Source organism: Choloepus didactylus, chromosome 8 (genome assembly GCF_015220235.1).
Source record: "Choloepus didactylus isolate mChoDid1 chromosome 8, mChoDid1.pri, whole genome shotgun sequence".
In the NCBI taxonomy this organism is placed as follows: Eukaryota; Metazoa; Chordata; class Mammalia; order Pilosa; family Megalonychidae; genus Choloepus; species Choloepus didactylus.
The window spans coordinates 96,128,752-96,154,632 of record NC_051314.1 but is presented as its reverse complement, the minus strand read 5'-3'; the positions used below and the strand labels follow the sequence as shown (position 1 = coordinate 96,154,632).

Sequence of the window (25,881 nt, the reverse complement as noted above, 5' to 3'; positions counted from 1 at the left end):
AAGCAGATGTTAATTGAGGATCTTCAATGTATAAGACATTATGTTAGGCAATGTGTGGTGTAGAAAAAAAAATTAGAATCTCTGCTATTCAGGGGCTTGTAATCTAGAAAGTCCCTCGTTAAATGTATATTTTGACTTACCAACATTTATGCTACTGCTATAAAATTTCTGGACAAGGTAAACTGTAAATATTTATGGAATAAAGAACGAATAATTAATAATTAACAACTATCTTCCTATCTATGATTAATTTGTATACTGTTTAAAGCAAATGAAACAAATTCCTTCATTTTCCAATAACATGCAATAAAGCAGATATGTATATGGTTAAATTCCACAAACTTTCAATGAGATCCTATTGTATGTGTTTTGAAAATAAATACTGCTTGAAATGATTAAATTGAATTGAATCAAAGTGCATTAAAAATAATTCTGTTATGTTGTTTCTAAAAATAATGGCCTAAATTACTTGGGTAGGAATCATTCAGACTAAGAGCTAGTATAATGACTACAGTCAGTGACTCTCCCATGTTATTTAAAAAAACAGAAAGTCAAGGGTTATATCATGACCTTTCAGGAGGAATGCACCTTCTATATGGTATGTCCCTTAACCTGAACTAAGGACTTAACAATTTATCTTTTTATTTCTATAAGCTATCATAATGCTTAATAATGCTAATTAGAGTTATAAGTTAGACTCATTCTCCCCTTATGGATGGGTCTCTTATTAGAAAAATAATGAAATTATATGCCCCTTTAGATTGGCAAAGTAGAAGACACCTGCTCTTTTATGCCCAGGACATACAGATACTGTGCAGTGCTTCCTACACCATGAGTCTTTGCAGCTGCATTAAGGAGAGCGTCTTTGAGTGGAGCCTCATAAAGCAGAGTGGCAACAATGAGGAAAGCTTTTATTAGGTGTGAACATCTCCACAGAGGAATAAAGTCATACAAAAGGGCATTACGACCCGGGAAGTCTTTATAACTCCCAGTGGAAATTAAGTGGGCTCTTAGATCGGGCACCATTTCTCCACAGTTCTTGTTCTTCTGTATGTGTGACAGAGCACACAAGGGAAAGAAGTTTGAAAGTTCTGTCTTGCTGGCATGGGAATATTTTCTGCTGCCAAAAGACTTGTTAACTATTACTTTTGATTTTTGGATATGTTTCATAGGGAAGGCATCAAAGAGCATATTTCTTTGTTGTAGTCCAGTCATCTCAGATCAGTTTGAACTGCAGTTGGGCAACAAGAGAACTCAGACACACATTCAGTCGGGTCATTATAGGAGGGCAGAGTCTCAGACAAAACTAGGAAACCTTCCAGATATTATGATAGGGCAAACTGAATCAGATGTAGACATAGAGGATACTAAATCTCACCCACATCAAATGCTACAACAAAGCACACATACTTTTAAGAAGTAGGCTATTAAATGTTGAGTCTCTCCTGATTTTTTGGGTGCCCTTGCTGAAGATGTAGTCTAATGATTTCAGAACACATATGCGTGCACAGAGCAACCTATAGATTGTCCTCTGTGGGTGGTGGAAATATTCCAACATTCACATAATGTGCTTAGTGCAATAGTTCTTGAACTTTTGAATGCCTAAGGATTCCCTGAGAAGCTTAATTAAAATGCAGATACTTGGTCTATAACCCCAGAGACCCTAATTTATTTTTAGGAATTGCTCGGGAATCTACCTTATTAGTAAGCACACACAAATGCTGCTAATATAGATGGCCCGTGGACCACATGTTGAGAAACACTTTCTTTGCATTTTGAACAATATGTTAATCATAAAATATACTAAATATCCTTGCTTATGATGTAGAGCAAGGATAAAATCTAAATATCTTCTTAAAATTAAACAATAAAAATATAGAATTTAAATCTGTCTGGGATAACTGTATGAAAATTCTGGCTCTGTTATTAGTTCCTTGTCTTTGGGAAATCTATGTGATCCCTGTAACAGTCCCGTCTCTAAAAATCTCACAGAGATTTGATCAGGATCATATGAGATAGTATATAGGTTGGTAATTTGTAAGCTTTTAAGCACATGTATGTGTTATTTGCTTCTATGACTTTAGGGTCACTTTTTTCCCTTCAGTACTCCCATTTATCAACTGATTCCATTCACTTCCTTCTGACGCCAGTTCTTCATGTAAATCATTGACAACAAATGAGTTATCAGTTCTTTCCCCATTGACCCTTCCCAATTCCCACTAAAACTTTTCTGCCTTATATCACCCTTTGCTACATATTCATCTTATATTTTGAGCAGTAATTCTTTGCCAAACCTAATGCTAGATTCTGGTGATTCAATGTAGAATAAAACATGGCCTTGCCCTTGAGTAATGAACTGATGCTTATTAATATCCTGATGGAAATGAGCATGGGTCAAATCCCATAAATAAATTTTGAGTTTTAAATCTTTCTTGCTTGATGAAAAAGCACCTCCTTTGCTCTTTGAGTCAGTAATTCTTGGATTGCAAACAATCGAGAAATATTGTCTGGTTCACTTGTTATTATTATCTCAATTTTCCATTAATACTTCAAATTTTGTAATTTCAAATAGACACTGTATCGGTTCCATGACAGAGATAGTTTGGGATCAGCAGAGCCTTTCTACATGTTCACAAATTTCAAGAAGTACCTAACAAGACATACACGTACTCCTAAAATATTGGATGAACTCAATGTAGGACCTTCTATTTATTATACCACCTAAAAGTGAGGGTTTTATGAAATTCTCCCAATGAATAAGCATGGCTGCTCCAGTTATATTCTTGTCTGACATCAGGGGCTTAAATTATCCTGTGAAAAGTATGTGCTAACATATCACAAATGGGGTTTCACTATTTTTAAGTTTCTCTGTAGGCATTACATCATTTAAAAATAAATTAGTAATTTATTTAATCATAAATTGAATTATTTAAAAATGTGAGTAGTCAGTTGTTCTGTAAAATGTGGGCTGTGCAGTCAGCACGCAATTAATACCTATATCTTCAAAAAGCTTTCAGTTTGTTTTTCCCTCAGCAGCCTCTGATTCATTATATTTCACACTTTGGGAAAGTTATATTTGTTGAAATGTTTTGAAATGTGTTATATTGTTTCTCTACTTGAATAAACTTCACACATAATCAAATGGCAGGCTGTTTCAGGGGCTATGTCTGTTGCAATCTCAAGACAATCATGCTTTATCTGCTAGTTGAGCAACACATGCTTCTATTTGGCAAAGGAAAGATACCATATATAAGGATTTTCAAAAAATAGGTTTTTTTCCTGGGTGTGTACTGTTATTCTTTGGATCAGAACAACACATTCTTCAAAATTTTTACCCAATAGATAGGTTTGATCATAGCATTCAGCTATTCAAACACTGTTAATGGCTTTTCAAAAAAAAGTGTTAAACTGAAATAATAATAACAACTTAATGACAGAGTTTAAAGAAGTCAGTATGAGGCTGGAGAAGAATAACATCTAAAGCATGCAACTAAAGCTAGATGCTAAAACAGCTAAAGGGAATCATGTCACATACATTTAATTTTGGGGTAGGAAATTAACTGGAGAGATATAATATTGACATGAAAGTGCTTAATGGGCTTAATGTGAAAATATAAAGTATCCCTTTTATAAATGCTTAGCATTTTTAATTCACAGCGGATTTTATTTCCAGAAAAATCTTTTATTCATTTCATTCATTCCACTTTAATGTTTTGACCCCTATTATGTGCATGTCATAGGGCTTTTACACACACACACACACACACACACACATCCACACACATCCATGTACATACATGATTTAGTTCTCAAAATAACCCTATGAAGTAGGAACTCGAACCCCTATTTTACAGCTTGGGTAACTGTTATCTTAGGGTGATTAAGTGACTTGAGCAGCAGAGGCAGACTTTCAGATTGAATCTGAAGGTAAAATGTTCCCCAATTTTAAAGTATAAAGTAGGGGATATCGGTGTATTTTCACCTAGAATAATCTCTGCCTAACTCTAACACACTTCCTTTAATCATTCCCTGGATATAGGACTTTGTAGCAAGTGTTCTTCAGAACCAGATCAGAATGATGAGGAACATAGGTTAAATATTAAATACTATTTCTAACATGACATTTCATGTTAAATATGTTGAGGATAGCAGTACATGATTTTTTGTGACTGATGTCCCAAAATTATCTTTTTCTTTTTTTTTCTAATTGAGGAGTGGCCAGCATAATTGATTGGATACCATCAGTGCAATGAAAATTTAGTTTTATTGATTTTTGTGGTATACCCTTTCTATTATATGGCAGTAACTAATACTTTGTAAATAATTGTTAGTGAATAAGACAGTTGCTACTTCTTTTAAAAATTCATTTGAGGTGTCCTGTAACAGAACAAAACAGAAGAGCCAGATGGTGTCTAGTCAGCAGAAAAATGCAAATCTAGATATGGACCAAAATTCTCAAATGATAACCCTCACATTGTCTTTAGGAAAGACAAGTATGGAACAAGAAAAGGAGAAAGAAAGAAGAGAGTGCATTGCACTATATGGACTTGTTATGTAATAAAAAAAATTTTTTTTAATGTATGAATAAAACATTTAGTAATGGATACTGGCAAAAGAAGTTGAATTATCTTGGAATTTTATATAGTGCCAATACATGTCAGAATGCACCAGTCACTGGAGAACCCTCGAGCTGTCGTGGGCTGTGGGATGCAGCATCAGGCAGCGGCACTTGGCATAGGGCTGCGGCTGCGAGTATGGGAAGCCCTAGGGCTCTGAAGGCTGTTGAGTTCAGGGAACTGGCCAGCACAGCATGGTCTTGGGGACAGAAACGCATCCCCGCTCCTGATTCTGATCATGCTGCCATTTCATTTCATAAGAAGAAAAATGTCTGCTCCTGTAGCTGGCACATTTTTGTCAGAGTTCTTTGTTTCTGTGTTTTCTTCCTTTGCCACTTCATTTGCTGCAACACTTTCAAATCCACCAGGGCAGGGGAGCTAGCTGTGAGTGAGTGGTATGTCCTCAAGAGAGCAATAATAAGAGCAGCCTTCCACATTCGCCGGGATGGCCTCTGCCTTACTGTCTTCTCCACTCTGCTGCACTCCTGAAGGGATCTGATCAGGCAGTTGCAAGTGATGGGACAAGAGGTGAGATCGTAGAACTGATCAACAGCAGAAAACAGATGTGTGAGCAAGATGTGAAGGAGGCTTTTGTACTGGAAAGGCAAGAAATACATTAAGTGAAATAAATCACATGCTGCTGAGGTGATGACTCACTGTCCTATTGAAACAGGCAACATTATGAAGGGATGGGAAAGATAGCATAGTATAACACAAACAGGCTCAAGATAATGAAAAATTTTTCATGCTAACTAGAATGCCCATGTTCAAAGCAGAAGACAGAGACTTCCAACAGCACATAATGAAGAACATATATAATACGTATTTTCAAAGTACAGGTATTCTAAATGTATATTTACATGTAATATGTATTTTTAAAATGCTTTAAAATATTCAGAACTGCCTCTTCTAGAGCATATTTATAAGCAACAACATATAAGACCAAAATCTCAATAAGAGACTATCCTTATCACTTATTTTCACGGTCCTTTCCTTCTTTAAGGAATTAAAGTTAAATTTCAGTTTGTTTATGGCAAGGCTTTTGAATATAATTATGGATGTGTTCCATTCATTCATTCAAGTCATAAGCGTATTAATGACTTTCATGTGACAAGCATTAGAGATGCAACAATAAACAAGAGATATGTCCCCTGCCTCCATGGGCCTATACTCTAGTAGAATAATATGCTAATATGTATTGAAAACTTGCATAGTAAGGATTTCACATGAACAATTTCATGCAACCTTTATAATAGTCCTAAGAGACAGCATTCTTTCTGTATTTTACACTTGAGGAAAATTACAGTAAGAGAGGTTGGGTAACTTGCCCAAAGTTGCAAGCTAAAGAGTGGGTGAGCCAAAATCAAACAAAATCTGGCTCAATTCTCCTGTACTCTTTTGACTGCACCTTGGAATAAGTTTTCACTGACTGTGGTTGTTATCTGAGGAGGAAATGTTAAATAACATCCTAGACTGTGACGATTCTTTTGTATTTTATTTTCAATTTTCTGAAAATACTTTGTGTGGACATACCTGAACTTCCCTTACACCTGCCCTGCTTCTTTTCTAAGATTACCTACAAAGTTAATGAGGTGCATAGCAAAAATCTCACTACCATACTGCATCCATGTTAAAAGTCTGAAATAAACTTTCACAGGAATCGTTCTTCATTTTGCACCTCTGTTTACCTGTTTCTTTTTTCGCTGGTCAGTCCTGCTTCCTCTTCACTCAATACCACAAGTGCAGTAGTGTCCCTTGCTCTTAAATTTGAATATCTGTAAGAACCATTTAGGGTTCTCAAAATGTAGAAGTTTGTTAATAGATAAATTAGAACTATTTAAAATCCAATAATTACAGCATTGAACTTCACATGCATTATATATTTTCACATATATCATCTAAGTTAATCATTTTAAAAATAATTGTTTAATTGACACACTATTTTTGGCATAATATACCTGTTTGCTTCTTCTACATGCTTCTTTCAGTAAAGGATTTCATCCTAATTAAATTAGTGTGAATCACCTAATGAGAGGAATTAAAGGTCAACAGGCCAAGAAAATGCTCAAATGCATATTTTTTGTGTGGCAGACTTTAGAAAGACATAACCAATGTGTAGAGATTTCAGAAATTTTCACTTAGGTATGTATTTAGATACTCATGCTACCACACATCATTGAAATAAAAGGTAAAAAGTCCTTCCAAAGGTCTTACATTCATTTTCCTGTCCCCCACCCCCCCTACCGAAGGACATTTCTTGATACAGTCTAGACAGATGGGCAGTTCTCACCTCCTCACATATCTCCAAGAGAAAGAAATTGGTCATAAATGAATCCTGGCATTCTAAAAATAATATGTTCAATTTTTTTTCCCTTTTCCAAAGATATTCTAATTATTTCCTATTGCTAATTTGACCCTGTCTCCCTATGCTTTCTCTAAGAATTCAAATCGACTTTTTCCTAGAAATAAATTACTTACTTAGAACTGATATATCTATAACTATATATATAACTATATATCAAAAGGGGAAAATATGTGTTTTCTGCTTCGTATAGTACCAGTAAACGTTTTTTCCAGCCTCTGCAAAGTGCTAGGATTCTTGCAAATCAGTTTGGTAAATAGGATTTTAAAATCAATCATGATGTTAAAAATATATAGCATCCCACATTTTTCATTAATATGTTGGTACCATGCAGGCAATCAGTAGCATTTTTGTTGTTTTCAGTAACGTTTAAATATATTTATATGTTGAACATTAAAGCATTAGGAATTTTCCTTTCAGAAATGTTTTTGAACTCTAAATTTATGTTTTGCACTTAATGCTATGTCATGAGATTGTTCAAGTTATTATATATTCATTGAAAACATGGTTTAATGTCTTTTCATATTGGAGTGCCTATTATATCTCTACTGAAGAGCTCTCTTCCTAATACCCCGGGACATGTAGTTCTCATAGAGGTAAAGTCAGAAGCGGTTGGGTTAGGAAGTCACCAAACGTCTTACATCTAAGGGTGCAGCATATGCCCTGTAATGCCCTGCCTCCATGACTAGCGTCAGGCCCATTCCTGCTGTGCTGTATTGAACAGTGATTTTAATTTAGATGATGAACACTTTTTCTAGTTTAATAGCATATAGGTCTCAAACAACTATCTCATTGCACTGACTTGTGAATGTATGTGTTCCCACTGATCTGTGAATTCCGTAAGAGCAAGAAAACCGTGTCATTCCTTTTAATCCTTCCTATCTATCTGCCTGGTCAGAGAGGCAGTTTTCCCAGGAAGATAGAAGATTAAGTTGAGGCCCTTCACTTGCATAATGCTCCTGGCTGGGGCCTCAGCAATCACATATTCATAAATTTTTGCGAAATTTGTAAATGCAAGGTATTTTAATTAGACCATTGCATAGTTTTGCAGGTAAATTATTACTTGCAATTTGATAGTCTTTTTCTTAAAGAGATCTCCAATTTTTAAAGCTAAGTCTCCACAAAACCTAGGTGCTCCCTTGCTGACACATAAAGGGCAATTATTTATGTTTTGCTGAATGAATAAATGAAAGAGATGAATGGGGAAGAAAAATTAACACATTATGAATCAATATATTTTAACATTTAAAAATTAGCATTTTTGGTAAAAATTTTTCACAAGCCATCAACAGGTAGTGCTAAAAATTTACCTTTATGTAATGTCTGTGAGTTTACAAAGCTTTACACAAACATATTTTTAATTGGATCGTTATACTGGCCCTTTAAGTAAATTTAGTCTTCAATTAAAATGATTCATATTCAAGTGTGTACAACAGCACTATTTATTATAAAATAAAGGTGGGTATTAATATACTCAGTTGTTGAAGAAGAAAAATAAATACACACCAATTGAGTTATTTCCTTTTGATCACTACTGGGTGGCAGCTGAAGTCCTCTGACTCCAAATCTTCTCTTCATTATGATATGGAGCTTACAGATGTTACAGATGCATTGAAATAAACTAAAATTTATTCTATAAATAAGGAATATCAAATAGAATTGATAATGTCGTTAAACCCAAATGACAAAAGTTTTGCATTTCCCTTCCCTTGCCTTTCCTTCTCTCCCTTCTCTTCCTTTCCTTTTCCTTCCCTTCCCTTCTGTTTTTTATTGATGCAGGTGTTTAGTATTATCCAACTGCCATAAAACTAAAGCTCTTTGAAAAATTGAACCTAACCTGTACTGAGAAAAGATGAAAATGTGGTTGCTGGTCTGTCACCTTGTGATGATATCTTTTACAACCTGTCTAGCAGGTGAGAAACATTCTTTGCGTATGTCAACATATCAATGTGTGTGTTCATTTCGTTAAATCTGATGTATGAAATTAGAATTAATGTTTTCTTTTTTCTTTTGACATCTTGGTCAGGTAAGAAAATAAATATATATTTAGATTGATCCTATTTTCTTTTCATCTTTACTTTTTATTAAAATGCTCACAAAGTTTAGTCAATCTTACATGATGGTACGCTGGTTAATGTTTAAAAACCAGAGCTCTGTGCAGGGACAGGTGGGAATGTGATATCCTTGGTTTGTAGCATTTTCAGTTTCTGGGAATAAATCCTCCCGCTATGGCCAATTTCAAATTAACAACTTGACATCATTGAATGCAAAGTTGGAAAAAATGTGCAACACAGATCATCATTGTATGGTATTAATTACTTAAGACTTAAGTAACCTGAAAAGCATAAACTTCATCGTTCCTGGAATTTTTCTGTTGATGGCCATTTAATTTATTTTCAGTTTCATTATTACAAACAAAACTGCAACAAACTTCTTGTGTATATTTCCTTGAATACATGTACTAATTTCTCAAGGGTCTTTCCGCTTAGAACTGGAACCGCCAAACCCTTGGGATCTTAATTTCTGAAAATGGACTCTCCACCCTTTCCTCCACTTTCTTATTCTTTCACTTCCACCAAACTCCAGGTCTCTTTAAAATCCTGGACAGCAACGACAGTGACCCTTGATAGGCTTGCAGTAAATATTTCTTTACATGACTATTGGGTTTGTTCTTCATATAATTTATTTAATTTTATGATAATATAGTTTAATTTTTAATAATGGCTGTGTTTAACAACTGATTCACAAATTTCCGGCCTTTATTAATCTTTTTTTTCTTTATTAGAGACATTTTGGGTTTATGGATAAAATACAGGATTCCCATATACACCCCACCACCAACACCTTGGTGATAGCACATTTTTATAATTGTACTATTAATTAAAGTCCATGGTTTAACTTAGGGCTCACTGCTTGGGTAGTATAGTTTCCTGGATTTTTAAAAAAATGTTATTGTTACCATTTATACAATCTAACATTTCCTCTTTTAATCATATTCAGATATATGTATGTATTTCAGTGCTGTTAATTGCATTCACAATGTTGTGCTACCATCACCACCATCCATTACCAGCTTTTTATTCCAGATAGGAACCTTGTGCATTTTAAGCCTTAACTTCCCACTCCCTATCCCTACCCTGTCCCCTGGTAACCAATATTCTAGATTCTGACTCTATGAGTTTGCTTATCCTAATTGTTTCAAATAAGCCAGCACACTTAAATCTTTTAAATTGCTCAAACTTTTAGTCAATCTTATGAAAAACAATGTTTAAAATAATCTAGAATGTGTAGAGGTAATAACAGTAACAAAAGAGTTTTGAATGTGAACTAGTTTTAGGATGAATAAATATTAGATTTCTATCTTTCAAAGACAAGTATAAAGAATTCAGAGATATTTCCTGCAAATAGAGGTACATTTTATTTTTATCTGAAAGCAGCATGTTTCCTAGCAATCAATTTTTTGAGGAACTTCATCTCAGTTACTTCAACTCAATGTACTTGCTGAGTTCCCATTATGTTCAAGATATAGAGGGTATCATCATTTCATATATCAGTACCCCATGATCACTTTAACAAAGAACCTAATGGGCATTCTATTCTATTCTATTTCTTATTAATTATTAGCTTTAAAGAAATTTTAAAATGGGTGATTTTATTTTGAGCAAATTTTATCACACTGACTCCAAGCCCAAAAAGAGATAATAACTTCATTAGTACTTAAGAATTTTAGTGACATTGATAAATCTTTATTTTATAACTACAGTAATTTTACGTATATATACATAATATGAAGTACATTTTGTTAGTACTATTGTGATTGATTCATTTCTATTAATAAGATAAATGAAAATAATCTTAGTAGTGGTGAAAATTACTACTAATTCTGTTGACCACAATATTTAGTCCTACAGCCAAAAAGTATAAAGACATGAAATTAATATATTACCTGCAAAGACGTGACGATAGCTCAACCTTAAGAGTAAAAAGCAAGTAATCTCATTTCATTAACTGGAATCACATTTATTTATTTGAATAATATTTGAAATCTCAACTCAAAGAGCTGCTTTGGGGTGAAAATTGTTTTTCCTTTTATTTTTAGAGTTTACCTGGCACAGAAGATACGGTCATGGAGGTAAGTTGACTGAAAGGATAAACCTTTAAATAGATTCTTACAATTCAATAATATTCTCTAAACTTAAAGGTAGCTGTTTAATGTTAGATCAGCTGGACACTTTGTAAGAGGGGTCTTCTGGGATTGTAAAGCAACTTGTTTGATTGGCAAGATGAATAAACTTCACAAATAGATATCCTATTACAGGATTGTAGCAAATAGAAAATAGTCATCAAATGTGGCCTGCATTATGTTTTTTCCTGCATGCTCTTTAACAAAATTATCTACTAAATTTTGAAGCAATATTTCAAATATTACAAAAAATTAACTTATTTTTGAAAGTCTCTGAATTGAAGAAAGAGAACTGATGTTAATGAATTTGATACCTTAAGATTCAGTTCAATTAGGAGCCCAAAGGTGTTGCGATTTTCATTGTTTGACTTATTGAATATAATGAATAATTCTGATAATTTAGATTCTGCTCCAACCCATGGAACAATTCTTGCCAGATATAGTGGTACCATGATTTACTGGAGAGAATAAGGAATCTAGAGTAATACCAAATTTGCATCCTTACTTGGCACTCACTAGCTATGTTATCTGTGAGCCTCCATTTTCCAATATGTACAGATCACAGAATTGCTATGAGAACGAAAAAAAGAATGTGAATATCACTTCTAACACAGTAAATGAAATTGTAGGTGCTCAAAGAACATGAAAAATTGGTAATTTGTAAAAGCTACTTTCTAGTGGTAGAAGAATGGAAAATTCAGAGGAAACAAATAGGATTGGGAGAACTTCCACTTGTGGGTAGGTATAAAGATTAAGGGAAAGAAAATTCTTAGCACTGTTTCCACTGAAGCTGTTTCTGTGTCCTCTTTGTGAGTTGAGAATCACAACATGTGGGCTGTATAAATACCAGTAAAATATGTTCCTTGACTCCAAAAACTTACCATCTGGTAGGGAATAAGATAAGCAAGTAGATAACATTTGATTCACCAGCAATTGCCCTCCTCCCCCCATCCATTTCTCCGTCTTTCCTGGGTTATACCCATCAACATGCACATATTCTATAATTTCTCTCATTTAAAAATAACTCCACACCCTATAGCAAATGCCCCATTTATCTCTTCTCCTTTACAGCAATATTCTCCTTTGACCGATTGCATTCAGGCTTTCACAACATCACTCAACCAAAACTTCCTAGTCTTTTTCACCAGTGACATATATTTTTTTTTAAATTCAGTTTTATTGAGATATATTCACATACCATACAATCATCCATGGTGTACAATCAACTGTTCACAGTACCACCTTATAGTTGTGCAATTCATCACCCCAATCTAGTTTTTGAACATTTTCCTTACACCAGAAAGAATCAGAATCAGAATAAAAAATAAAAATAAAAGAAGAACACCCAACCCCCCCCACCCCATCCTATTTTTCATTTAGGTTTTATCTCCATTTTTCTACTCATCCATCCATACACTGGATAAGGGGAGTGCGATCCACAGGTTTTTCACAATCACTCTGTCACCCCTTGTAAGCTATATTGTTATACAGTCATCTTCAAGAGTCAAGGCTACTGGGTTGGAGTTTGGTAATTTCAGGTATTTACTTTTAGCTATTCCAATATATTAAAACCTAAAAAGTGTTATATATATAGTGCATAAGAAGGTCCACCAGAGTGACCTCTCGACTCCATTTGAAATCTCTCAGCCACTGAAGCTTTATTCCGTTTCATTTTGCATCCTCCTTTTGGTCAAGAAGATGTTCTCAATCCCACGATGCTGGGTCCAGATTCATCCCCAGGAGTCATATCCTACGTTGCCAGGGAGATTTACACCCCTGGGAATCAGGTCCCACATGGGGGGAGGGCAGCGAGATCACCTGCCGAGTTGGCTTAGTTAGAGAGAGAGCGAGGGCCACATCTGAGCAACAAAGAGGCACTCAGGAGGAGACTCTTAAGCACAATTATAAGCAGGTTAAGCCTCTCCTTGCAGCAACAAGCTTCATAGGGGCAAGCCCTAAGACAGAGGGCTCAGCACATCAATCCATCAGTCCCCAATGTTTGTGAGAACATCGGTGAGAATCCAGGTGAGGAAGTTCAACTGCATTCTCCCCCAGCTCTTCAGGAGGGCCCCGACTATGTATTTTTATTCTCCACCCAAATTACTATAGGATGTGTTGCTATTTCATTCTAATCTATACAGACCTACCATAGCTCACTTCCTATTCAAAGTTCCATGTAATTGTACTTGGTCAATTGTACAGTCAATGCAAGTAGATAACAAACTGACTATAGGTGTTATATTATTTAGAAAATATAGATCCTACACAAAATAAACATCTCTTCCCTTGAACTCACATGGAAGTTAAAAGTTTGAACATAGTCAGTTTCAGCCTTTACCCTTTGGCCCAATTTACTTTAGTCATAACCAGATCTGCTTTATTCATTTTTCTAATTGAAGTCTGGGCTGTATTTCAGCTTTTTTTTTTTTTAACAGTTGCTGATTGCATTAATCCTGATATTCGTATCTGCCGAGCTCTAGCTCTAGTTTCAGGTATAACCCAGATACCCAATGTTCCAGAGACCAATCAGGTTATACGTTAAGGGATCAACATCTCAGAGTTTGGAGATAGCCATTACAATTCAGGAATAGATTTGACTACTGTAAGAGCTTACAATCTAGGGACCATTGCAATAATAATTTCCCTGTTAGGCGGTGCTCTAAGATTCAATTCTGAGTTTACACATTGTAGTTAGTCCAATTGGTGAGGCATTATAGTGTTTGCCTTGGTTTCTGGTGTACTTTACTCAACATACTGTCTACAGGATCCATTCACCTCCTTGCATGTCTCACAGCTTTACTCCTTCTTGTAGGTGCTCAATATTCCATTGTATGCGTACACCACAGGTCACCATTTTGTTCCTCTGTCAGTGTACCCTTAGGCCACCTCCACCCATTGCAAATCATGAATACTGCCTCCATAAACACCAGTATGCAAGTGTCCATTCATGTCTCTGCTCTCAGATCTTCCAAATACATACCCCATAATGAGGTTGTAGGACCTTATGGCCCCATATACTTAGCTTCTTGTGGAGCCACCACAGTGACCTCCAGAAAGGCTACACCATTCTGCCTCCTCATCAACAGTAAATAGGTACATTCCTCTCTCCATGTTTTCTCCAGCACTTTTACCTCTATTTGTATTTTTTCCTACAATCTTATAGAGATATATTCACATACCATACAGCCATCCACAGTGTACAATCAGTTGTTCACGGCATCATCACATAGTTGTACATTTATCACCACAGTCAGCACTTGAACATATTGATTATTATGAAAAAGTGTGGGGTTCTTTTTGGTGAATAATAAAAAAGATAATAAAGATTAAAATGTCATACAATGCAATATAATAGTAAGGACAAAAAACAATACCACTTCCAAGCATCCCATGTCTCTCCCTTATACCCCCCTCTCATACACATTTAACTTTGGTATACTGCCTTTGTTACATTTAATGGAAGCATACTCGAATGTTACTGTTGACCGTAGACTCCAGTTTGCTTTGATTATGTTTTTTCCCAAATACCATCCCTTTTTCAACACTCTGCATGGTTGACATTCATTTGTTCTCCCACATGTGAGAATATTTTTGTATTTGTACATTTAGCAACAGTCATTGGCCACTCCAGTTTTTGTCAAGTTACACAGTCCCAGTCTTCATCATCTATCTTTACCTCTGGTGTTATACATTCCCCTATCCCACCTCTTTCAGCTTTACTCACAGACATCTTTGTTGCATGTACTCACAATATTGTGCTACCATTATATGGTATTATGCTATCTATTTCTGGATCTATATAATCAATCCTGCTGAACATTTCTGTAGTGCTTCAGTATCAAATGCCTGATCTCTACCCTCTTTCTATCTCCTGGTAGCCTGTGTTATCAGCTTTTAAACTCTCAAAGTTTGCTCATTAGTGTTATTTCATATTAGTGAAACCATACAGTATTTGTCCTTCTGTTTCTGGCTTACTTCACTCAACATAATGTCCTCAAGGTTCATCCATGTTATTATATGTTCCAGGTCTTTGTTCTGTCTTACAGCTCCATAATATTCCATCAGGTGTATATACCATGGTTTGTTTATCCAGTCGTCCGTTGATAAACATTTGGGCTGCTTCCATCTCTTGGCAATCATGAATAATGCCGCAATAAACATCAGTTTACAAATGTCCGTTTGCGTCTTAGCTTTCAGTTCCTTTGAGTATATACCTAGCAATGGAAAACTGGGTCATATGGCAAATCTATACTTAGCTTCCTGAGGAACCTCCACACTCTTCCAGAGTGGTTGCACCATTCTACATTCCCACCAGCAATGGCTAATGTGCCTCTTTCTCCACATCCTCTCCAGCACTTGTCATTTTCTGTTTTTTGGATAATGGCTACTCTGGTAGGTGAGAGATGGTATCTCATTGTGGTTTTGATTTGCATTTCCCTATTAGCCAGTGAAGTTGAGCATTTTTTCATATGTTTTTGAGCCATTTGTATTTCCTCTTCAGAGAAGTGTCTGTCCATGTCTTTTGCCCATTTTTTAATTGGGTTGTTAGTCTTTCTGTTGTTAGTTGTAGGATTCCTTTATATATTCGGGATATTAAACCCTTATCTGATAATGTGGTTTCCAAATATTGTCTCCCATTATGTAGGCTGCCTTTTTACTTTTCTGACAAAGTCCTTTGATGTACAAAAGTGTTTGATTTTGAGGAGATCCCATTTGTCTCTTTGTTCTTTGGATGCTCACACTTTGGGTGTAAGGTTTAGGAAACCACCTTCTATCACAAGATCTTTAAGATATTGCCCTGCATTTTCTTCTAAGAGTCTTATGGTGTTAGCACTTATGTTTAAGTCTTTGATCCAATTAGAGTTAATTTTTGTATAAGGTGTGAGATAGGAGTCCTCTTTCATTCTTTTGGAAATGGATATCCAGTTCTCCAAACACCATTTATTGAAGAGGCTGCTCTGTCCCAGTTGATTTGGCTTGACTTCCTTATCAAAGATCAATTGTCTGTAGCTGCAAGAGTCTATTTCTGGACACTCAATTCAATTCCATTGGTTGGTATCTCTGTCCTTATGCCAGTACCATGCTGTTTTGAGCACTGTAGCTTTGTAATATGCTTCAAAGTCAGGTAGTGTGAGACCTCCCACTTTGTTCCTCTTTCTCAAGGTATTTTTGGCTATTTGGGGCACCTTACCCTTCCAAATAAATTTGGTTATTGGTTTTTCTATTTCTGCAAAGTAAGTTTTTGGGATTTTAATTGGTATTGCATTGAATCTATAAATCAGTTTAGGTAGAGTTGACATCTTAATTGTATTTAGTCTTCTAATCCATGAACACGGTATGTTCTTCCATTTTTTTAGGTCCGGTTCAATTTCTTTTAGCAGTTTCTTGTAATTTTCTTTGTGTAGGTCTTTTGTGGCCTTCATTAAGTTTATTCCTAAATACATGAGTCTTTTGGTTGCTATTGTAAATGGGATTTTTAAAAAATTTCTTCCTCTTATTGCACATTGCTTGTGTATAAGAACACTACAGATTTCTGCGTGTTGTTCTTGTAGCCTGCCGCTTTGCTGTATTCATTGATTAGCTCTAATAGCTTTGCTGTAGATTTTTCTGGATTTTCTACGTATAGAATCATGTCATCTGCAAACAGTGAAAGTTTTACTACTTCCTCTCCAGTTTGGATGCCTTTTATTTCTTTTTCTTACCTGATTGCTCTAGCTAGAACTTCCAGCACAATGTTGAATAACAATGGTGACAGTGGGCATCCCTGTCTTGTTCCTGATCTTAGAGGGAAAGCTTTCAGTCTCTCCGCATTGAGTGTGATGTTAGCTGTGGGTTTTTCATATATTGCCTTTATCATATTGAGAAAATTCCCTTCTATTCCTATCCTTTGAAGTGTTTTTATCAAGAAAGGATGTTGAATTTTGTCAAATGCCTTTTCTGCATCAATTGAGATGATCATGTGGTCCTTCTGCTTTGATTTATTGATGTGGTGTATATTAATTGATTTTCTTATGTTGAATCAGCCTTGCTTACTTGGAATAAACCCCACTTGATCATGGTGTATAATTCTTTTAATGTGCTGCTGGATTCGATTTGCAAGTATTTTGTTGAGGATTTTTGCATGTATATTCACTAAAGAGATTGGTCTATAATTTTCATTTTTTATAGTATCTTTGTCTGATTTTGGTATTAGGGTGATGTTGGCTTCATAGAATGAGTTGGGTAGCTTTCCCTCCTTTTGAAGAGTTTGAGCAGGATTGGTATTAATTCTTTCTTGAATGCTTGGTAGAATTTTCATGTGAATCCATCTGATCCTGGGCTTTTCTTTTTGGGGAGTTTTTTGATGACTGACTCAATCTGTTTGCTTGTGATTGCTTTGTTGAGGTCATCTATTTCTTCTTGGGTCAATGTTGGTTGTTTATGCTTTTCTAGGAAGTTGTCCATTTCATGTAAGTTGTCCAGTTTATTAGTGTATAGTTGCTCATAGTATCTTATCATCTCCTTTATTTCTGCAGGGTCAGTAGTTTTGTTTCCTTTCCTGTTTCTGATTGCATTTATTTGCATCTGCTCCCTCTTTTTTTTTTGTTAGCCTAGCTAGGGGTCTGTCAATTTTGTTGATTTTCTTGAAAAAACAGTTTCTGGTTTTCTTGATTCTCTCTATTGTTTCCCTGTTCTCAGTTTCATTTATTTCTGCTCTGATCTTTGTTATTTCTTTCCTTCTGTTTGCTTTGGGGTTTATTTGCTGTTCTTTCTTTAGTTCTTCCAGGTGGACAGTTAATTCCTCAATTTTTGCTCTCTCTTCTCTTTTAATATGGGCATTTAAGGCAATAAATTTCCCTCTCAGCACCACCTTTGCTGCATCCCATAAGTTTTGATATGTTGTGTTTTCATTGTCATTTGCCTCGAGGTATTTACAAATTTCTCTTGTAATTTCTTCCTTTACCCACTGGTTTTCTAAGAGTGTGTTGTATAGTCTCCATACATTTGTGAATTTTTCAATTTTCTGCCTGTTATTTATTTCCAACTTCATTCTGTTATGATCTGATATAGTGTTTTTTATAATATCAATATTTTTAAATTTGTTGAGGCTTGCTTTGTGACCCAGCATGTGGTCTATCCTAGAAAATGCTCCATGAGCACTCGAGAAGAATGTGTATCCTGCTGTTGTGGGGTGTAGTGTTTCTATAAATGTCTGTCAAGTCTAGTTCATTTATCATAAAATTCAACATGTCTGTTTTCTGTCTAGATGTTCTATCCATTGATGTGAGTCATGTATTGAAGTCTCCAACTTGATTATTATTGTGGAGTTATCTACTTCTCCTTTCAGTGTGCTCAGTGTCTGCCTTGTGAATTTTGGGGCACTTCTGGCTTGATACATAAAAGTTTATGATTGTTAACATTTTCTTGATGAATTGACCCTTTTATTAATATATAGTGTCCTTCTTTGTCTCTTTTAATTGTTTCACTTTTGAAGTGTACTTTATCTGATATTAATATAGCTACTCCCACTTTTTTCTGGTTGCTGTTTGCATGAAATATCTTTTTCCAACCTTTTAGCCTATTTTTGTCCTTGTGTCTAAAGTGAGTTTCTTGTAGACAGCATATAGATGGGTCCTGTTTTTTAATCCATTCTGCCAGTCTGTGTCTTTTTATTGGGGAGTTTAATCCATTAACATTTAGCGTTATTACTGTAAGGGCAGTACTTTCTTCTATCATTTTGTCTGTTGGATTTTATATGCCATGTCTTATTTTTTCCTCTCTCTCTTTTTGCACTTCCTGATAATCTTCATTTCTACACTCTTCTCTAAACCTCTTTCTCCTGTTTTTTCCTATCAGCCTGTAGTGCTCACTTTAGTATTTCCTGTAACTCTGGTCTCATATTCATAAACTCTTTCAGTGTCTGTTTGTCTGAAAATATTTTAATCTCTCCCTTTTGAAGGAAAGTTTTGCTGGATGTAGAATTCTTGGTTGGCAGTTCTTCTCTTTCGGTATGTTAAATATAACACACCATTGTCTTCTTGCCTCCATGGTTTCTGTGGTGAAATCCGTGCATAGTCTTATCGAGCTTCCCTTGTATGTGATGGATTGCTTTTCTCTTGCTGCCTTCAGAATTCTCTCTTTGTCTTTGACATTGGACAATCTGATCAGTGAGTATCTTGTAGTATGTCTATTGGGGTCTGTTCTGTTTGGGGTGCACTGTACTTCTTGAATCTCTTAATTTTCTGTCTTTCATAAGAGTGGGAAATTTTCAGTGATTATTTCTTCTATTATTCTTTCTGCCCCTTTCTCCCTCTCTTCTCCCTCTGGGACACCCGTACCACGTATGTTTGTGCGTTTCATGTTGTTGCTCAGCTCCCTAAGACTCCGCTCATATTTTTCCAGCCTTTTCACCATCTGTTTTCATGTGTGTGAATTCAGATGCCTGGTCTTCCAAATCATTGATCCTTTCTTCTGCCTGTTCAAATCTACTGTTGTATCCCTCCATTGTCTTTTTCATCTCCTCCATTATGCCCTTCATTCCCATAAGTTCTGTCATTTGTTTTCTCAAATTTGTGAATTATTCCTTATGGTCATTCAGTGCCTTTGTTATATCCTTCATCTCCTTCAGCTCATTGAATTGATTTAGCAATAATTGCTTCAACTCTTGTATCTCAGTTGCACTATTAGTTTGTTCCTTTGGCTGATCCATATTCTCGTGTGTTCTAGTTTGCTAATGCTGTGGAATGCAAAACACCAGAGATGGATTGGCTTTTATAAAAAGGGGGTTTATTTGGCTACACAGTCACAGTCTTAAGGCCATATAGTGTCCAAGGTAACACATCAGTAATCGGGTACCTTCACTGGAGGATGGCCAATGGCGTCCGGAAAACCTCTGTTAGCTGGGAAGGCACGTGGCTGGCGTCTGCTCCAAAGTTCTGGTTTCAAAATGGCTTTCTCCCAGGACGTTCCTCTCTAGCAAGCTTGCTCCTCTTCAAAACGTCAGTCACAGCTGCACTCTGTTCCATCTCTGAGTCAGCACGTTTATATGGCTCCACTGATTAAGGCCCACCCTCAATGGGTGGGGCCACGCCTCCATGGAAATATCCCATCAGTTATCATCTACAGTTGGGTGGGGTGCATCTCCATGCAAACAACCTAATTCAAATGTTCCAACTTAATCCCCACTATTTATGTCTGCCCCACAAGATTGCATCAAAGAATATGGCTTTTTCTGGGGGACATAATACATTCAAACCGGCACATCGTGTTTCCTAGTATGGCTCATTATCTTAAGCTTTCTAGGCATCTGCCTTTCTTGATTAGTTTATTCTGGAGCTTGTTTTCACTCTTTTACCTAGGATATTCTTGTTGGTTAGCTTTGTTCTCTAACCTTTGGTGTTTAGTTCAGCTTATTCTAGACCTTTAACTTAGATTCTGTTTAGCTGATCAGAGTTTTTCACCTCTTGTTTTTCTGTTTCTTGCCCTGCCTCTATGGAGCCTTTTTGTGTGGTGATCTCCTCAGATATAGTCAGCCCCAGTCAGGTTTTCCTAGACCAGAGAGACCCAGGTCTTGGGAGGAGGGTATGGAGTTTCCTTGAAAATGAGACACTCCTCTGTGGCCTTTAGCTCTGTGCTTCTCCTATGCTGTCCAGCAGGTGGCACTTGCTAGCCCGCAGTTCCCCCACCAGTGTGAGGAAGTAGGGAGCCTTTATTTCTCCAGGTGACCCTAACCCAATCTGGGGCATGTCTGACTGGAGCTGATTAAGAAGTTCCAAATCCTGGGATCTGAGCTCCCCAAAGGGCTGGGAAGTTATGGTGTTTAGCAAATTTTCTCAGCCACCAGACTTATTGCTTTGTCTCTCAGAGCTATTTTAGCTCTGCTCTTGCCTGGGCCCAAATTGCAAGTCTTTGAGGCTTTCTGTAGTGGGCCTTTTAAAGTAACTGTTTTCAAAAGAGAGAAAAAAAAATTAAAAAACAAAACAAAACAAAACAAAAAAAACAGGAAGGGTCCAGTATGGACTATTTACAGTTGTTGCAGATCTAGTGGGCTATTGAAATGTTAAAAGACCATGAGTTGAAGGCGATTAAGGAGCAATCAAGAAAGCAGAGAAGGTGGCTTTTCAGACAAGGGCTCTCCCTACCTGGATTTGCATATGTGTCTGATTCCGTTTGAGCCCTGACCTCCGTATTATGTTCACCTGACTCGAAAAAGTCTGTTTTTATTCTTTTTCTATTTTTTTGCTGTTTTGCTAGCCCTATCTCCTCTCCACTGGGCTGACTGCTCCCAGATTTTCCAGTGCCTGCTCTCAGTTCATCTATGGTTGCAGCTTTCATTCTCCCTCCTGGTTCCCAGCACCGACAGCCCCTCCTCCCTTGGGATTGTGCCTGGCAGGAAAGGGCAGGGCCCCCCCCCCCAACCACGATAACTTACGGATTTCGCTGATCTCAGCTGTTCCACACGTTCATGAGTGTGGTACAGAGTGTCCAATCTCAAATTCCTCTGCAGTGTCTGGTCCACACAGTTCCTGGCTTTCTACCAACTGCCCCTGAGGAGTAACTACAACCTAGACCTCACCACTCTGCCATCTTCCACATTGAATTTCTTATTATTGTTGACATATACATTTTTAACTCAGTGGTTAACTCTCAGTCATAATACATGACATACTAGCAGCAGTGCTGCAGTTCTAGGCATCACAGATAGACATAACAACATCGACAGGTAAAGAGGGTTATTTTTTTCTTATCTCTCTTTTTAAAAATAAGGAGAACTTTCCCAGAAACTTCTCGGTAGATCTCCAAACATCTCAGTGTTGAGAGCTGGGTCACATGTTTACCACCAAACCCATCATTGGCAGGAGTAATGGAATTAATACTAGTCAATTTTTCTGAGTCATGTAAGGACAGGTTAACACTTGAAGAAATATGAGCTTGGCCACAAGGGTAGAAGGGGAGAACAGATATTGATTAGTCAATCAAGAGTGTCTGCTACATCACTTAGATGAGTTGAAATTGAGATTTTTTCCACTTATAAATGAAAGAGTTTTATCCAATATATTGTCCAGCATATATGGTAATTTATTTTTTACTATTGTTTTTAAGCATTATTAAAATCCTAGCTGACTTAAGTTTTTAAATAATGTATTATATGTACTAAAACATTACATAAACATTATTAGTTTAAGAGTAAAATACTACAAAGTTTCTAACAAAACCAGCAAAACTAATCCTACTCTTGCCCATTCCTTTTTAAAATTTATTCTTTTTTTCATTTTTGAGATTCTGTGAAAGAAACATTTTACGTTATAAAGAAAAGAGAATGAATAAATTAAGTTGCACAGAGCCAATCTGTAAGGTTCAGCTTTTTGTGAATAATCCAATCCTTTGAGAATAAATACCTTTTAAATGTTTATTCCACTCTTTTTATACTTTTACCTTAGTTTAGGGGAAAAAATATGTTGCAGTTATTCCAGGAATTTGAGGTTAAACTAAAATAAAAATAAATATCTTTTTAATATTTTTGTAATTCAGTGAGAAATAGTGTGAAGGGAGGGAAAGAAAGAGCAGTGTAGTATTTATTTTATAAGAATTAGAATCCAAAATAATCTATACTTTTTTCATTCAGGATTATAATATGATTCTAATTTACAAGGCTGAAATCAGAAAAAAATATCAAAAACCTCTTCATTGCTTGGTGATATGGAAAGCAGATACAGAATTTCCCATCTTTGCAGCAGTTATACCCTAATTTCCCAGTTATTTTTTCAGTAGACACAGATCAATTACTTGGCAATATTTTCAGCACATTTTTATATTTCTAGTTATGACTGTGATTTCATAGCAGTCAAAGGCGCACCACTGTTTTGTGATATGGTCCCTTATAACCTCATTAATTGAAATAGGCCTGAGGCAACCTGAGACAGTTTGAGTCCTATAAGTAGGCCCACCAGCTAGAGCATACTAAATATTGGGATGTGGTCAGATATGTGGTAGGTTTGGGAAGATGCCCAGCCAATTTTGCAGAATCTCGGGTCTGGAGAGGTGAAACTACAGGCCATAGAAGTTGTTGCTATGAAGAGACATGATAGACTTTGGGCAGTGAAACCAAGCACAGGAGAACTTAGGCCACTTAACCTTTCTGCTAGCCTGATCCTTGTCTTCATTCTAGTAACTGGTTTACTGCATGTTTTTGTGACCAACTCCTTACTTCGTGCTTTAGTTATGGTGAATTATTACAATGTTACCTGTTTACCAAAACCATAGCCCCTTAGAGGACTGGGGCACCAGAATATTCAAAGCCCAAGCCCTAACCATAGCTTTTCTGTTATTGGTGGGGAAAGGTTGACCATGAAGAGGCCATAAAATCTGGAAGAAGTGTGTGTTAAGACTACTTAAATGTTCCCTGATTTAGAGTTTATTGGATATCAAGAAAGCTTGCACCACTTCCCATCCTGTAACCCCATATTATAATATGAGACTCTCTTCAAATTTTGTTGTCCTTGTTCTTTCCTAATAGATTTTTCCTGAGACTTTTCTTACAACATACTCATGTAAAATTATGTTTAATAGCTAACAGATTGAGATGACATATTATAGAATGAGAAATAGAATTTGTTTCAAAATGAATATAAATGAATATAAAAACATTCAAGCACAATTATATTTTCAATTTCCAGAAATAAAATAGGATAGCAAGATTACAGTGGTCTATCTCTACATAGTGAGTTTTGAAGTAATCACAGTTTAGAATATATAAATGACTGATTACATTATTCGCAAAAGTGAGAACAGTACTGGAAAAAGCAGCAGCTTTTACCTGTCATTTATATCTGTAAATATAACTGAAAATATTCATAAATGATTTATGTTGGTTTCTCATTCATCTTCTTGGTCAAATTTAAGATTAGTGATAATCACCCCATAATGTTAGAAAATAAAATAAATTTGCATTATGAGTAAGTCAAATGAAAGAGTGACATGAAGTATAAATCCTAAATTAGCTTGAGAAGTCATTTATAATTTTGTCATCCTTTTAAATAATTGTTTAAGAAAAAGGGCATACAGTTTTAAAAATCTTAGTTTTTATTTTTTAATATAATATGTTTCTTGTTTCTTGTGCCCTTTAACCCCAGGAAACTCCAGAACATCCAAATTTATCATTTAATTCTTTCCATAGCTATAAAAAAGCAACGTATGGGTGCATTTTCAGTGTGTTGAGAGGATGTTGCCTGCATTAATGGATCTTTTGCTGGGCCCTGTGTTGTATTATCTTTAAAAATTCTTCTTTTCTCTTGATCTGACTGTCTCAGTTGAGTTTTAACAGTGTGATGAGCTCAGGTGTTCTCTTCAGGGGTTTATGAGATTCACATTCAGGAGTTCACACTGAGCATGGCAATGCAATACAAATGTTTGCTTTGAGTAAATGATTCATTCATGGGGCCACATATATTCCCCAAGTAAAATGTATAGAAAAAATTGCTAAACCACCTAATGGAATACATTATTTTATTCATGTTTGAACATTTTAGGAAGATGCAAAACATATATTTGCAAAATAATACCAGAAACACTAACATGATGTGAAGTGTGTGCTTTTCTGCTTTTTGACCTAAGAAATGGGCAAATGGGGACTATCTTAAATACAATGTATTCTCAATATGAACATGACTTTAAAAATTTTGTTGGAAATTAGCTTCATATTTTTGCCCTTAAATGTTTTATTGTCTGTTCCTATAAAGGGCAAATGGAAGGAGAGTATTAGGAAGTGTGTATCTAATTTGTCAAAAGTACTTGTCATTGAAAAGATCATAGTATAGGGCACTAATGTTGTACAATTTGGCCTAAAAACTTCACCCAAGAAGTGTTAAATGCTTTGAAAGATTGTCTATCAATAGATATAGCTGCATCATTATTAGCATTCTTTACAGTGTAAATTTACATTGCTGGCACTTTTTCTAGAAAAAAATGAAACTTCTTTTTTAATACATGTAATCAAGATGACAAAACTACTTAAAATGTATCCTCTGTTTTTAAAAGCTGATTAATTTTTATTTCAAAAATGCACACCTTAAAATCAACAGATATAATATCAAAAGATATATTTAAGCCTATGCTTTTAATTAAAATATGCAAATATACCAGCTAATCTTTATGTAGAGGTATGCATGTGTCAACCTGTCTTTGATATATTTGAAGGCACCTTATAGTATGTTAAATAGTCAAGGTAATTCTGAATGAACGTAACTCGCTGTATTAGTTAGGGTTCTCTAGGGAAACAGAATCAACAAGAGATATCTACAAATATAAGATTTTGTAAAAGTGTCTCATACAACTGTGGGTATGCATGAGTCCAAATTCTGTAGGGCAGGCAGCAAACTGGCAACTCCAATGAAGATGTTTGATGAACTCCTCAGGCAGCAAACTGGCAACTTTGATGAACATGTTCGATGAACTCCTTAGGAACACTGGCAACTTTGATGAACTCCTCAGGAAACACTTCGCTGGTTAGCCAAAGAAGTGAAGGTCCTCTGTCTTACTTAAAAGTCTTCAACTGATTGGATTAAATCCAGCTGATTGCATTCTATCATTGTGGAAGACACGCCCTTCATGGATGTAATCAGTGATAGCTGCAGCCAACTGACTGATGATTTAATAAACCAGCTTTCTGGTTTATTAACCAGCTACAAATGCCTTGCCTTAACAGTTAGGCTAGTGCTTGCTTGACCAGACACCTGGACACC

At 35.8% G+C, this 25,881-nt stretch overlaps 1 protein-coding gene across 4 annotated transcripts in view; it reads left to right on the top strand.

Moving 5' to 3' along the window:
• The window catches only part of CNTN1 (contactin 1), a 391,770-nt gene that overhangs the window by 195,573 nt on the left and 170,316 nt on the right, over positions 1-25,881 (top strand). For all 4 annotated transcript variants that reach the window (XM_037847170.1, XM_037847168.1, XM_037847169.1 and 1 more), the window contains 2 exons: positions 8,758-8,891; positions 11,078-11,110. In XM_037847170.1, the coding sequence (XP_037703098.1) occupies positions 8,831-8,891; positions 11,078-11,110 (94 nt within the window). In that variant the 5' untranslated portion in view covers positions 8,758-8,830. The remainder of the gene's footprint in view (positions 1-8,757; positions 8,892-11,077; positions 11,111-25,881) is intronic.